The following is a 14,248-nucleotide window of genomic DNA, read 5'->3' as shown; positions in this document are numbered from 1 at the left end:
GATCCTGCCGAAACAGCAGCAGCTTTCGTTAATCTCGCTTCCCTGTGTTCGAGCGCGACAAGACAAGACCAGACCAGACGCAAGAGCATTTTCAAGTACATGAATGCCCGAGCTGAATATGTCATCAAGCACATTTCACAATAATGCATACGATATGGTCGTTCGAGGCGACGAAAGCCGTCAATACTTTGAAATATCTAATTCGCCTGCACCGGTGCAGTGGGTATATGATGCTCATCATGCCAATCGTCAACGTACAGGTATCATCTTGTCGTGTGCAAACATTCGACCATCATCGTACATCGTGTTAGTTGCGCACCACGCTGTTTTATGCTCTCCACTCTTTACCTCTTGTCTGGTTCGATGCGGCTCTCTCTGGGGCACTTTCGCTCGAACTATGCTGCGCGGTCTCCATCCGATCCCCCATCTCGGCCATCTTAATTCTCTCCTTCAATGCAGAAAGACCACGCACGGCAAAATCCTTTCGACAGCGCCTGCACATGCGCAGCGCGCACCAGCTGCAACTGAAATGCTCACTATCATCGTCAGAGTGGCATACCGCGCACTCGACTGGCGCCTGCTTGTTTCTACTTTGCAGTAGCGTGGCGTGAGCGCGGTAGCATTTGATTTGCGCGAGAGTGAGAGGTCGGCTGTACGCAAAGCCGGATGACTTGAAGTTATGCCCCTTGCGACGTCCCTCGCCGTCTTCGTAAGCTTTCACGGGTTGCGATGACGGCAATGTTAATACAGCTCCAGGTTGGTTGTTCGTGATATCGCAGACAGAATCGTTGGCCGAATGTGTCAGCTCTGCGCCAGCTGCTGACTCTGCCCGTCGCCGAGCGGTACTCAGACCATTGAGAAAAGACTGGGCGTGCTGTAGTGTTTGCGCTTCCTGTTTGGAGGTCAGATACAGACGCGGCACCACATGGGCAAAACATTGACTTACCTTGAAGATCTCCAGGCCACTGCTCTTGCGCTTGGCCCTGTGGGCCTGAGCGTCGACACTCTGATGTGGCACGGGCGGTGTGTCTGCGCTGTCTCTCAAGCCGTACTTGTGCGGGCTATCTTCAGGTAAAGGTGACGGTGCCGGAATGGATGGAGAGAGGGTCTCAATTGCCTCTTCACATGTGTCTTCGGCTGGTTCCAGGCCGGGAAAGAATTCTGTCTTCGAATCTTTGCGGGTCTTCTCGGATATGTCGAAATCTCGAACAGTTGTTGAAGGACTCAGACACGGCTTCGCTCGGCAGTCGGTCATAGTCACGGTCGATGTTGAGTGCAATGCGGTCATGGTGGGCGAGCGTCCGCGGTATTCAGGGCCGTGCTCGTCGTTTCGGTCGTCGAATGGGTCCATGCCAACTGAGCCTGCGTCATTCTTGTTGCTGTCTCGGTGCAGGATGGACATGACGCTTGCGGTGACATCGCGAGGCAGCGGACTGCGGCTGTCGATACGCTTGAACAGGTTGGACGAACTTTTCCGGGCCATCGGCCGGGACTGGCGCCGCACATGGACGACGCTTCGTAGGGATTTGTTGTCGTCCGTCACGCTGTCCGAAGCGGCCGAGTGCGCGTTCCCCATGACAAGACTGGCGAGCGGTGTCGTGGGCGTCGGTGGCAATTGCTCTCGACGGTCGGCAGCAGGGATTTGAACGATTGCAGAGACGTCGTTGGGCGAGCGCGCATCACGCAGCAGGCGCTTCAAGCGAGGCGTGGGCAGCGTGGAGTGGCCATTGGACGATGTAACGCTCAAATCGAGCGTCTCTGGACGGTGCTTGGTGGATGGGCGTGGCTGGCTGGTGGAAGCGACGAGCGCTGGCTCACAAGGCAACGGCTTCTGGCGCTGGAAGGCAGTGGCGGAGGTCGGCAGCGGAGGCAATGCTTGCTGGCTGCGATGCATGATGTCGGCGACAGCTGCCCGTTGCGTCAGTAGCAATCCTCGTCTCGTCTCTGGGAGCGTTGAAGTGAAGTTCGTTCACGCATGGCACTCACCAGGTATCTCGTTTCGGCGGCCCAAGGGCACGACAGCAGATGGTGCGAGCATCATCCTCACCACTTCGAGGCGGCTGGTGGACTTGAGACGATCGTGCTTGCCAGGAACACTCACATATAAGACCCACAAACTTCCACTAGGAAGGCTGACAGGAGTTTTATTATAGGTTACAACCTCAGCGCACGTACGCAACAAATCTGTAGCCAACCAACACCACATCACGCCAGCGCATCTTGTAGGCGTCGCCGGCATGCCCGTCCCGCTGCCGATGGAGCCTGCAGAGGCATCGTCGTCGGTAACACCGCGGGCGCGGCAGTGCTCCAGCAGGTGGTGGAGACGAAAACCTGCTGTTCGACGGGCGAAGCGCGTACCAACGGTCAATAGCGCTATTTCGGAGGACCTGTCGGGAGAGGACGATAGCACAGGAACCCTGACATATCACAGCCCTGCGTGACTCTCGACTCTCGAGCACAGCAAACCAGGGCTCTGCCGCAGCTCGCTTCGCCGGCATGATGAAGGACAACGTGGGAGTGGGATGCTTGCGGTTGGACTGGCCGTCAAGCTTTTGGTCAGGCTGGAGATTGTCGAGCGGCCCGGTGCCGCTCGCTTGGGATGAAACTCGATGGATGGCGAACCACGCTCGGCTGCTGCTGTGATTCCCAGGTGCGCCGTGTACAGGGACTTCTGCTTGCACGCGCCGCCGCAAGATCAGTGTCCTGCCACAGCAGCGAAGGAAGCCTGGTTGTGTTTCCAGCAACCTGGACATCGAAAACCCTCTTGCTCGCTTGCATGCCAATGGCTGGCGGCCACTACTATATTAAGTGCGAGGCGGCGCGGGAATCGTGACGACATTGGCGAAACGTCCTCCCTTCAATCTTTCGCCCTGCTGTACACGCGCTCTACGGTCGTGCATTTCAATCCCACGACCATGCGACGCCACGACGCTGGACCATGAGGCGTGAGTCGGCATGCCATTGATGCGCATTCCCTACACGCAGCCGCTGCCCAGTCCTACCGTCGTGCCCGCTAGAGCAACCACAATCGGTGGCGCAGTCGACGCGCTGAAGAACTTCTTATCACGCGACCACGAACGCGGAAAGGCTGTCGTCTTGTCCGGTGCGGGAATCTCAGTATCCAGCGGACTCTCCGACTATCGAGGGAGCCAAGGGACGTACACCTTGAACAAAACGTGAGTTGCCCCCCGGTCCATGCTGTGCGCGGGTCATACACTTCCTTAAATTTGGTGACGGGACGACGCTTACGCCTCCTGCACAACAGGTATCGCCCGATCTATTTTCATGAATTCTCAGCAAGCCACGAAGCGCGGAAGCGATACTGGGCACGATCTTTCCTGGGATGGACCACTCTCAATCGTAGCAAGCCCAATCCGGCACATTATGCGGTGAAAGAATTAGGGGATCTTGGGTTCATCTCCCAAGTCATCACTCAAAATGTGGACAGCTTTCACCCTCAGGCGCATCCGAATCTGGAGACATTGGAGCTGCATGGGTACCTGAGAAGCACGGTCTGCCTGACTTGCAGGAGCGAATATTCTCGCGCTGCCTTTCAGGATGATCTCAGTCGCATGAACCCTCAATGGGCGGACTTTCTGAACGAGATGCTCGCTACCGGCGCTCTTGCCACGGAAGACCCTGCTGAGCGTCGAAGACGTGGACTGAAGACGAATCCTGACGGCGATGTCGACGTACCTGGCGTAGAGTACAGCACTTTTCGATATCCACCATGCCCTAAATGCAACAAAGACGCCCGCGATGGCAGCAAGGTCATCCGGACCGACTCGGACGGGGCATGGGCGACTGGGTCAAATGCTGGTATCCTCAAACCTGCCGTCATCATGTTCGGTGAATCAATCCCTAGCCCGAGCAAATTAGCGGTTGAAGCTGCTGTAGATGGAGCGGGCAGTATGCTGATCTTAGGGTCTTCACTGGCGACATATTCGGCTTGGCGATTAGTGAAGAGGGCACGCGAGCAAGGGAAGAGAATTGCGGCGATCAACATGGGTGGCATTCGTGGAGAGGAAGCATTCTTCCGGCATCTGTCGAGCGATGGCGATGGGCGTGAAGGCGTCAGATGCAGTTTACCATTGGAGCAAACTCTTCCCGCATTGGCGAGTAGACTGCGTGCAGACTCGGGCCAAAGTTCTTTTCGGCCTGCTCCATGGGCGGATCGATGATCTATGGTGTAAAGACATAGCTGCGTTCGAACTGAGGCTGTGAAACAAGCATGACGATGCAAGTCTAGCTATTGCAGTGCAGCAGCAGCCGCATGCTAAGTGTACAATATTCACTAAAAAGCTATGGTCATGTCTTCACTGGCCGGTCAAATTTACCTTCGTACAATTCGCAAAACACGCCACATTCATACACGTACGTTGCAAACATGATGTTCGGTCATTCTCATTGCGCCTTCATGAAGTCTGTGAACCGCTCTGCTTCTGTTTCGCTGACACGGCAGAGTTGCGTTGTTCATGCATCCATGATTACCAACACTTGCCCAGCATGTGCGGCAAATCAAAAAGGACGTGCTGGGCGACGCTACGATGCCATGGCTGCTTCAGCTTCACTCATTGTGCCCCCTCCCCCGCCGCTGACACTAGCCATGAAGTCGCGGTAGCGGAAAACTTCTCCCTTCGCTTGGCCGGCATTAATCCCTTTGGTGCCAAAAGCTCTCCGCCCTGTGAATTCACCAAGAATGCTGCTGACTTCTCGCTCGCTGAGCCGACTCTGGTCTTCGCCAGGCTGTGGGGCGGTATGTAATAGTGCGTCGCGAAGTACATTCACGTCGATTTGGCCACTGTCATCAATGTCGAAAGCCTCAAAGGCAGCGCGGAGCTCGTCTGGTTCCGAGAGCTCACTCAAAGGCCCTGACAGAATGTCAAGATATCGTGCCAGATTGAGCTGAGCGGGTCCATGCGGTGGAAAGAAGTCTTTGAGAGCGGATGCATTGTTATCCAGTCCCAATTGAGCCAGCATGTCCGCCACGGCGGCAGAATTGATGGCACCGGTATTGTTGCTGTCGAGCACCTCGAAGGACTCGCGCATGCTGTGCAGAAGCGGTTGGGGTAAGTGGTTGTATGCACTACCACCGCCACCACCGAAACCATTCAGTTTCGGCGTCGCAAGTTTCTTTTGAGTAGAAAATACAGGAGGCTTGATGGTAGTCGTGGTGGAAGATGTGATGTTGCGCTGCATCGCGGGCCGCAGGTTGTCTCGACTGAACATTTGCGCAGGAGATTGTGGCAAAGGCGAATCGCTTGAGACTTGGTGGGTAGTATCGTATCGTGACGGGGAGGCTTCCCTGTGAAGTGATGAACGCGATTCCGCTGTGACAGCGCTCGCCTGCCTCGGCGGGCTCTGCTCGGGCTCTGGGCTGGAAGTCTGTCCCGGCCGCGGTGAGCGTGGTGGGTCGAAAGATGCACTTTGCAGGCTACTGTTGCTGAGCTTTCGGGGTAGCGGCGATGCAATACTGAGGCTACTCGCGGGTCGTGCAAAAGCACTTGATGGCCGGTCTGCCGCGTGATTGATTTGGCTCGGACGGCGTGTGAAAGGATTTGTCTTCTCGGGAGATAAAGATCCGGTCTTTATGGGCGAGAGGTGTGCAGGTGGCTTCGTGAGTGAACTACCTGGCGTGCCCGCACGATTAGGTGGTGCTGGCGACTGGCTGTTTTGCCGTCGGAATGGCGACTGTCTGCCCTCGAAGGTCGAGAGCTGCGCGGAGAGTTGATTGGGAGCAGACGACGGCTGCCTATATTAGCGAGAGTCAGAAAGCATTTTGCACTTTGTACTTACCATGTTTGCTGTGGTATGCGATGTAATGAGCTCGGTCGTATAGGTGAGGTGTATGTAAACACGGGCGTGTCAACAGATCTGCAGATAAGCTTCTGCTAGCTCGAGCAGGGATGCATGCGACAGGGGCCTTACCTCCCCTCTGGTTCACCAGCATCACACCCCACACCCTGGACGATAACATTGGAAGAGCACGAAATCGAGGGCGGCCACTCCGCACCACCATGGCGACGGTACTTCCGCTCCGCTCCGCCACTGAAAGCACATCATCTTCGCGCAGTCAGCGCCATGCCTCGCTGCACTCATTCCCCGCCGCGAGCAGCACGACGACCACCAACAATGGCCTTGCAGTGCAGAGACTTAGCCGATCCAGCAACTCCACCTCCTCCGCCGCAGTGTCGCGACATTCCGCCCAGCCTTCGCATTCGTCGCGTCCCAAAGGAGCGCCGCGCGCCGTGAAGCATGTCAAGTCGCAGTACCCTCCCGATAGCACTGAGAAGCATGTCGAATACATATTGGTCGCCTCGTTCGACATCGACCGGGGCAGCATCATGGAGCAGCAGTATCCCGCTCCAGTGGGCGGCGATGAGCATATGCTGGCCGAGCTGATGTTGCCGGACCAGGTGGACAAGCGATCTCAGGATTGGACCACCTTCTTTCTCCACAAAGATGCCGGTCAAGAGGAGGAGGAGAGAGAGATGAGACGACGGCATCGAAGACGCCGCCGCCGACGCCAACGCCAACGAGAAGCAGGCGACCAAGCCAATACTGGAGGCGACGACAGTGCAGATGATGACGGAGGAGATGAGCTAGGAGACGATGACGAAGAGGACGACCTCGACGGCATTGAGGACGATGAGCACGAAGAAGACGATGCTCAAGATGACGATTCCGAAGACATCAATCTGGATGGGCCGCCCCTGGTCTATGTCCTCAATCTTGTCAACACCAAACTCGATCCTTCGGTGCCTCGAGGCGCCATAGTCAAGGCCATGGCCGTGTGCACGCGGCATTCTTTCATGCACATCTACAAGCCTTTGCTTTTACTGGCATTGGAGCAGTATTTCGCCCATCCATACCCCGAGACCCTAGCGACACTTTATGATGCCTTGAACAGCATGGACCTGTCGTTACTGCCGAAACTGAACTTTCTGGAGAAATACATTTTGCAGGCCTCTGACGCAAAAGACATGTTTCTGGAAAAGTTCGAAGCCATCATTGCGCAGCGCATGGCGTCCAACAAAGACCAGGATGCAATGCTTTCTCCTATCGAGCCGTCAAACACAACCCAGTTTCCGTCTCGGACCCGGTACGGCCTTCCCCGAGACACGCACGAGTTCGAGAGTATTGTCAATTATGCCAATGTGCCAGTGCCCGTCAAAATCCCGACTGCCGTCAGTCCGGAGACGGTGGGCGATTTCAGTCTGGTCAAGCTGATCACCACCTTCAGTACGCCACATGCTGCGCAAGTGGTGCCGTTCAATCCCACTCACCCTCATCTCACCACTTCGGGGCCCACCACGCACCCCATCATAGTGCTTCTCAACGCTCTCTTGACACAGAAGCGTGTCATCTTCCTCGGCGACAAATTGCCCAGCTCTGATGTTGCGGAGGCAGTTCTGGCAGCGTGTGCTCTTGCTTCTGGAGGCATTCTTCGCGGCTTCACGCGGCATGCGTTTCCTTATACCGACTTAACCAAGATCGAAGACCTACTCAGGGTTCCTGGCTTCATCGCTGGCGTCACAAATCCAATGTTCACCCATCACGCAGAATGGTGGGATTTGATGTGCGATCTCGGCACAGGGCGAATGAAGATCTCCAATCGCATCGACCAAGCTCCGCTGACGGAGGGCGTGGCTTTCTTTCATCAGAACACTCATCAACCGGGCACAGTCGCCTCGAGTGGTAGTGGAGGTGGTATTGCCTCGTTCATGACCGCCGGCGCGAGCTTATCGGCAGGTCTGGGCGGTAACGCCGCTCCGAATAACAGTATGAGCAGCGATGCAACCGGTGACGGGGCATTCATGCAGAGTGTGCTCCTCGCCATCAACGAGAGACATGGCGAGCACGCAATACGAGCTAAATTCAGGAAATGGATTGTCAAGTTCACTAGGCTTGCTGCTAGCTTCGAAGAGACCGTCTACGGCGCCAGCGCTCTTTCCATTCACAATCCGGACAGTCCACAGACAACACTCCCGCCTGAGGAATCGCCAATCAGTCCGACCGATGGAAGAGCGGACAAGATGCCACCTGAGGTCACGGGGCATGGGTATGTATGGCCAACTGCGTTGAGTAAGACCAACGAGTTGGCAGCCAACTCGACACGGATCGAAGGCTGGCGCAACACGCGCAGCTACTACAATTTTGTGCAAGATCTGGCAGCACTCTACGTGCACCGGCCGATCAAGCACTTGGATTTGCAACACCTGCACGACAAGTTGGCCAAGTTGCGACTTGGAAATGAGCAAAGCGCAAACATTTACCTCGCAATATGTGCCGCAACGCGCACGGAACAAGAGATCAACCAGTTACTATCAATCGTCGTCAACGGCGTGTGGGAAAGCAAGCCCACTGCTTCTGGAAGCGGGCAGAACTCGGGACTGCTGTACATAGGCATGGGACTTTTCCACCCAAAACTTGAGGTCAGGGAAGAAGTCGCCGAGTTGCTCGGGAGGATTAAAGAGCACGAGGCTGGTCGGCATTTCTGGCAGTCTTTGGGAAGATTTGTTCGAATTGCCTGGGACAGAGTAATGACTTCGCGAGTGGAGAGACTGGGAGCTTCGTTTGAAGGGTGAATGCCCACAATGATTTGGCTTAGATGATACCCATGTTCATATACAATCAGTAATTCATGATTTATGAAGTTCGCAGTTGAGTTGCACATAGCATGATGAGAGAGGTAACAGTGATGAGATTGACATACTTGACCTCGATTAATCGAAACTTATCTTCTTCCCTTGGAAAGCTACTGGTACGCTCTTCTTCTCCTTCGCTCGCTTTGCAGCTTCCCAACTGGGGTGCAGAGGGCCCGTATCGTCTCGTTGTGGCTTTTTGCTCGCCACGGTGGGCTTCATCGTTGAGCCCGGCAATCTTCGCTTACCCAGTGGAAGCTTATTGGCATCCTTTGCGAATTTGCTGCTGCTCACTGCTCCACGCTTTGCATCCCAGTCTTGCTTCCCGGCTTGCTCTTGCACGTGCTTGGCTTGCTTGCCATATTTCTTTTCCCAAATCGCCTGGCGGGCTCGTTGTCCACGCCGATTCTTTTTAGGCTTCGCACTTTCCACATCGTCTTCCACATCGGATCCGCTGCCAGATACGTAGCCGGCCATGGTTAGCTTCGGCAGGAAGAGCTTCTTGGGCGCAGTCCTGCTGTCGTGGTGGGCTTCCTCTGACTCGGCGTCGGAAGCAGCATCTGGTTCCTGATCACTGAAGGCATCGTTGTCCCGCCGCCGTTTTCGTGCAGCCGACGAGGTACGTGGCACTCCTTCTTGCTCCAACTGCCGCTCCAAATCGTCCACGTCCACGTCTGAATCTACTGAGATCGACCCATCTGCCTCGCTACTGACAGAAGCATCATCGTCGTCATCGCTGTCGGGTCCATCGTTCGCAGGCTGGTGGTCCTTTTTTCGGTGCCCCGCTTCCTCCACACCCATCTCGCGCTTCATGCCGGCAGTGGCTGTAGGCAGCGCTGCCTTGACCGGATTCGAGCTGCATAGTCGCGCGTACACATTAAGCGTCGCTGTCTCGGTAGAAACGGGTGTCGGGTTGCGAATGGGAGCAGGCAAGTGAGGAGCCTCACGCACCGCCTTGATCTTCAAAAGCGCCTTCGCCAGCACATTCTGCGCACACCGCGCGAGGTCGAGCTTCTTCAGCGCAGCGACCTCAGCATCTATGCGTGCCGCTGTATCCTGATCTCCTCGTGCAGTCTTTTTCCGCCGGCCCAGCTTTTGACGTTCAAATCCGCGCGCAAGCTTCAGTGCCTGCTCCAGTGGCTGCGCACTTTGCGCAAAAGTCGCCATGATCTGTCGCTGTCGCCGGAAGTCTCGCGACCCGTGCCCCTCAGTGTCTGCATCCTCCTCTTCGTCCGCTTCCCGTTTGCGTTTCGACATTGTGAAATGGCTGTGCTGGTCGTGGTGCTGTGCGGCATGCCAGCGAAAGAACCGAAGTGCACTCGCATCGGCTTTAAATTTGTCCCCTGCCGACGCCGATGCCGATGCTGTACGGCTCGCCGGCGTCAGTAGAGCATAGGACATGGATCGCGCAAGCACAGTTTGCTCGAAGAGACGCGGCGCATCGTTGCGATAGTCGATTGTCACTCTATATCATTTGCTATGTGCATTACAGGAAATCGCTCCAAACTTTTGCGTTTATCCCTTTTCGTACCCCAAATGCCGCTGTATCAATGTCACGCCATTCTGCTTATGCGTGGTTCTGAACCACTTCCAACATACTGTCTTTGGCTTGTTCCACGCCCTCCTGAGAGCCCTGAATCTCAATCGCTTCGCCTTTACTCTGGTCGCGAGGCACCTGAATCTTGGTCTTGGTCTTGGAGCGGATGCGGTTGATCTCACTGCCACCAGGTCCGATGACATGGCGGTACGCACGAGGATCGGGCAGGATCAAGAATCCGATCGTGTCTAGCTTGCTGGCCTCTGCAATGGCCGCATCAAGCTTCGCTCGTGCTGCTTGTACAGCTTCAGTGGAAGGTCCACTCAAGATCCACGGGATCTCGCCTTCCTCACCACTCCCATGCAACTCGTGCACTTCCCACGAATGGCTGCTGCTAGAGTCGGTGGGTTCGTCTGTGATCAAAGGCATTGCGCCGCTGCCATTGGATCGGCTAGGCACAGGCGTGGACTGTTTCGGCGGAGGACGCTGGCCATCGTGGTCTACCGTCACCTTGTGATCGTTCCTCAAGCGCCGGAAGAACTGCCCGTTGTCGGCAATAATGTGGTGAAGCTTGCGCGGAACTGCGACAGTCTCGCCTTGTTGGTCCTTGGTAATCTCGAGGATATGTGCCTTGGCCTTCTCCACCTCGTTCGGCTGGCCGGTCACGCGGACTTGAGAGCGTTGCGGGCCAGTCTCGCTCTGTCGCGGCACGTTGATCGAGACGTTGAACTGCTGTTCCAACTGACGTCGAGTTTCACCGCCACGTCCAATGAGCAAGCGGTGCTTCTCTGGCTTGACCTCCAGAATCTCCGTGGTCTGGGACTCCTGTTCGGCCACCATAGCCTCGATAGCAGCACAAATCTTGTCCACAACAGCCTTCTGACCCTCGACTCGGACCTCGTTGCCTTCGCTGTCATTCTTGGGTACGCGGATCATGCGATTGTGGAGACGGGTATCCTCCGGACCTCCAGCCTGCAGAATCGTAGCGCGAAGATTGCTGCCCTGGGGCCCGATGATGCGGCCGTGATGTTTCCGGTCCACATTGAGAGTGCGAGTAACGGTGTTGTCGAAGACTTTCGCCTTTTCTTGAATCAGCTTCTTCGCTTCCTCTACTGATTTCTTGGAGCCTCTGATCTTGATCTCGACTCGACCTTCCGCTCCGGCTGCATCTTTGGCGCCGGGTACGTCGACCTGAGCCCCGGTCTGGACGCGCAGAGCGTCCATTTCCTTACCGCCGGCACCGATCAAAGATGGCAATTGACTCTGTGCGACTGACACCACTGCGCTGTGAGAGTTGTCCTTGACGTATTCTAGCAGGCTCAACAACTCATCCCGGCAGGCATCCGCACCTTTGCTAGGGCCTTTGACAATAACCTCGTATGGCTTCTGGGTTTCACGGCGGGAGGCACCCTCAGTAGTAGCTGTGTCATCCTCGCCTCCTTGTTTGTTACGCGGGAATTGGACGCGCACGCCGTATCGTTCTTGCAAGCGATTGACTTGACTTCCCTGGGCTCCGATGAGGTCCTTGTGGAACTCTTGAGGAATGTTCAGGTGATGCGTCTTCTCATCATCAAGCTTCTTTACCAAACTGAGGATATGGTCCTTGCATGACTTGGCTTTGGCCTCAGGCCCCTTGATCTCACATTTGCCCTCATTGAGCTGGATGTCGACGTCGAACTTCTCGCGGAGGCTGTTGATGTGCTCGCCTTTGCGTCCAATCAGGTGATTGGCATGCTGTTGTGGGAAATCGAAACTCAGCTTGAAGTCGCGTTCCAACTCGTCTTTATGCTCTTGCTCGATGAAAGCGACGAGACTTGCCAACAGAGCCTCGACGGAGTCTTGCGGTCCACGGAGGTTCACGCGAGGTTCCTGCTCACGACGTGGCGCTGCCTGACGCTGACCACCATACGACACTTGGACAGGAAGTTGATCTTCCGCCAATCCTCGGTGGTGGCTGTCGACGTGTCGACGAATCTTGTCATGGAACTTAGCGGGAGCATCGACCTGCCTCGACACAATTTCAGGCCTGCCTTGTAACAGCGTGTTGATTTCTCGCTGGGCCTGCTGCAATGCTTGTTCAAAGGACTTGATCTGCGCGGCCTGTGGAGCACCCCGAGGCAGACTGTATTCGGGTGAAGGAGCACGATCCTCAAAGACCAAAAGAAGCGGCTCATCGCTGTGTCCCTCCGGAACCACGACGCGGACGCCGTGTTGCTCGCGGATGCGTGGAGCCTCCTTTTCGCGGATGTGTTGGTGGTAGAAAGGATCGACCTGTACCGGTTGGAATCGGCTGGGTGGATGCCCGGCAACCAGATTCATGACATCGGCACGGGCTTTGATTGCATTCTTGCCATCGCGCGCGTAGATTTGCCAGGCGCCTGCACTGTCAGGGACAATGCGTGCATCGTGTGCCCGCTCCAATTCTTGGAGAGCTTGGCGCTGCTGCAAGTATCTCGTGATGTCGCGTGCATGGACCTGAGCTCCTCGAGGTGCGCTCGAATGGGCGCGTGCGATATCTGCGCTAGCCATAGCCATGCTAGATGCGAGTTCCATGACTTTGTTGGTCGCCTCGTCGATTTTGTCCGCTGGACCAATAACAGCAAGCACCTCGCTGTCATCTCCGTCAGGAGGAAGTATGACGGAACAGCCAGTCTCTTGCAGGAAATCATGCAATGACTTGCCCTTCTCCCCCACAATGAACTGGTGTCTGCCCCGCTCCACAGGCACGTGCTCGAGAGTAAGCTGTCGCTCCAATTCCTGCACCTGGCGTTCAATCTCAGCCTTGGCCTCGGCAATAGCCTGTCTGTCTCCGGCAAGCTGGATCGGGAGATTCGACTGAGCCTTGAAAGCTGCAGGCTGACGTCCATCAGGCAAAGTCGGTGGAAACTGATTGCTCCATGTATGGTACTGGGGAATGTTAATCTTCAGATCGCGACCTTCTCTCAGGCCGTGGAGGCGCTGATTGTGCGGCGCTGCCAAGAAAGGATAGTACTCGGGTGGGATATTCTTCAGGCGCGAGGTACCGGACGAGGTGTGTTCGTTGACAATTCTCTCGATATCCTCCTTCGCCATCTGAACCGCAAAGGGATCGCCCTCAATGGTAACGTCGATTGTGGCGTCCATGTCATCGTCCTCGAGTATTTCGGCAGCCTCTTGCTTCGAGATATTAATTCGCGCTCCCGTCTTCTTCGAGATGGCTTGAATTGTAGCTCCTTGCTTTCCGACGATCCTGCCACGCACGCTCATGGGCACCGGGACCTTGGCGGTTTGCTGTTATCCGTTAGCTAGCTTCCTAGTCTTCGATCCATGCATCACGTATTTACCTTTGAGCATAGCTGGCTGGCAACCTCCTTCAAAGCCAGACGCACAGCATCAGTTGGGCCTGTACCTTCGATGATGTAGTTTCCTCCCGGACCAGATTTCATCTCGACGGTGGCCTTGCTACGCTTGTTGATATCGCGCAGAATGTCGGCGACAGGTTTTTTGAGTTGGGCGCGCGGCGTCATCAGGTGAGTAGGGATCAATACCTGTTCGCTGTTGCGACCGGGCAAATTGACCTGTGCCGGCCCTCGGCCTGCGCCTGCGTTGACGATACCTGGGGTCGCATTCATAGTGCGGACAGGCACATTGGCTGCCCGACCGTAGCCTGTACCGTTCGAAGTTCCGTTTGCCTTGCCGACAGCTGCAGGTTTGTTGGACCACATGCTCGTTCCCGCGCTGGGCCCCTTGGGGGCACCGAGGGACGGGAATAGCTCCTCAGACTGTGTATCCAAAGTCGGTGCGCGTGGGGCATTGGCAGCAGGTGCCTCGCGCACCGGCTGCTTACCTGCAGACTTGCTGCCATTGCCGCTGGAGACAGTGCCATCGTGCGAAGCACTCGTGGTGCCAGTGGCTGGAGGTGCAGCGGTGGAAGCGGTGGATGGCAAATCCTCGTCGGCTGCATCTTCAATTGTCACTTTGTGCGCGTGCATCAGACGCTCAGCAGCACTCATGCCATCCTGAGCAGTGCTACCACTAGCGCTGCCGTTGGCGGTGGAGGCCATTTGATCGGGAGGAAAACCGAGGG

At 56.0% G+C, this 14,248-nt stretch overlaps 6 protein-coding genes across 6 annotated transcripts; 2 read left to right on the top strand and 4 right to left on the bottom strand.

Moving 5' to 3' along the window:
- Positions 1–328: 328 nt before the first annotated feature.
- Positions 329–1,894, bottom strand: RHO25_001493 (uncharacterized protein; the record flags this gene model as incomplete). The annotated part of the gene is made up of 2 exons (XM_023594102.2): positions 329–892; positions 947–1,894. The coding sequence occupies 2 exons, from the start codon at positions 1,892–1,894 to the stop codon at positions 329–331; spliced, it is 1,512 nt and encodes a 503-aa protein (XP_023460166.2).
- Positions 1,895–2,955: 1,061 nt separating this feature from the next.
- Positions 2,956–4,181, top strand: RHO25_001492 (uncharacterized protein; the record flags this gene model as incomplete). The annotated part of the gene is made up of 2 exons (XM_023594101.2): positions 2,956–3,176; positions 3,266–4,181. 2 exons carry the CDS (start codon positions 2,956–2,958, stop codon positions 4,179–4,181), a joined length of 1,137 nt encoding a protein of 378 aa, XP_023460165.1.
- Positions 4,182–4,542: 361 nt separating this feature from the next.
- Positions 4,543–5,229, bottom strand: RHO25_001491 (uncharacterized protein; the record flags this gene model as incomplete). The annotated part of the gene is made up of 1 exon (XM_023594100.2): positions 4,543–5,229. One exon carries the CDS (start codon positions 5,227–5,229, stop codon positions 4,543–4,545), a length of 687 nt encoding a protein of 228 aa, XP_023460168.2.
- A 788-nt stretch (positions 5,230–6,017) lies between these two features.
- Positions 6,018–8,588, top strand: RHO25_001490 (uncharacterized protein; the record flags this gene model as incomplete). The annotated part of the gene is made up of 1 exon (XM_023594099.2): positions 6,018–8,588. One exon carries the CDS (start codon positions 6,018–6,020, stop codon positions 8,586–8,588), a length of 2,571 nt encoding a protein of 856 aa, XP_023460167.1.
- A 138-nt stretch (positions 8,589–8,726) lies between these two features.
- Positions 8,727–9,902, bottom strand: RHO25_001489 (uncharacterized protein; the record flags this gene model as incomplete). Its single annotated transcript, XM_023594098.2, has 1 exon — positions 8,727–9,902. The coding sequence occupies one exon, from the start codon at positions 9,900–9,902 to the stop codon at positions 8,727–8,729; it is 1,176 nt and encodes a 391-aa protein (XP_023460170.1).
- Positions 9,903–10,212: 310 nt separating this feature from the next.
- On the bottom strand, positions 10,213–14,225 carry RHO25_001488 (uncharacterized protein; the record flags this gene model as incomplete). Its single annotated transcript, XM_023594097.2, has 2 exons — positions 10,213–13,452; positions 13,506–14,225. The coding sequence occupies 2 exons, from the start codon at positions 14,223–14,225 to the stop codon at positions 10,213–10,215; spliced, it is 3,960 nt and encodes a 1,319-aa protein (XP_023460169.1).
- Positions 14,226–14,248: the final 23 nt, after the last annotated feature.

This window comes from Cercospora beticola, chromosome 1 (genome assembly GCF_033473495.1).
Source record: "Cercospora beticola chromosome 1, complete sequence".
NCBI lineage: Eukaryota > Fungi > Ascomycota > Dothideomycetes > Mycosphaerellales > Mycosphaerellaceae > Cercospora > Cercospora beticola.
The sequence above is the reverse complement of the archived record's forward strand: the minus strand, read 5'-3'. Positions and strand labels throughout refer to the sequence as shown.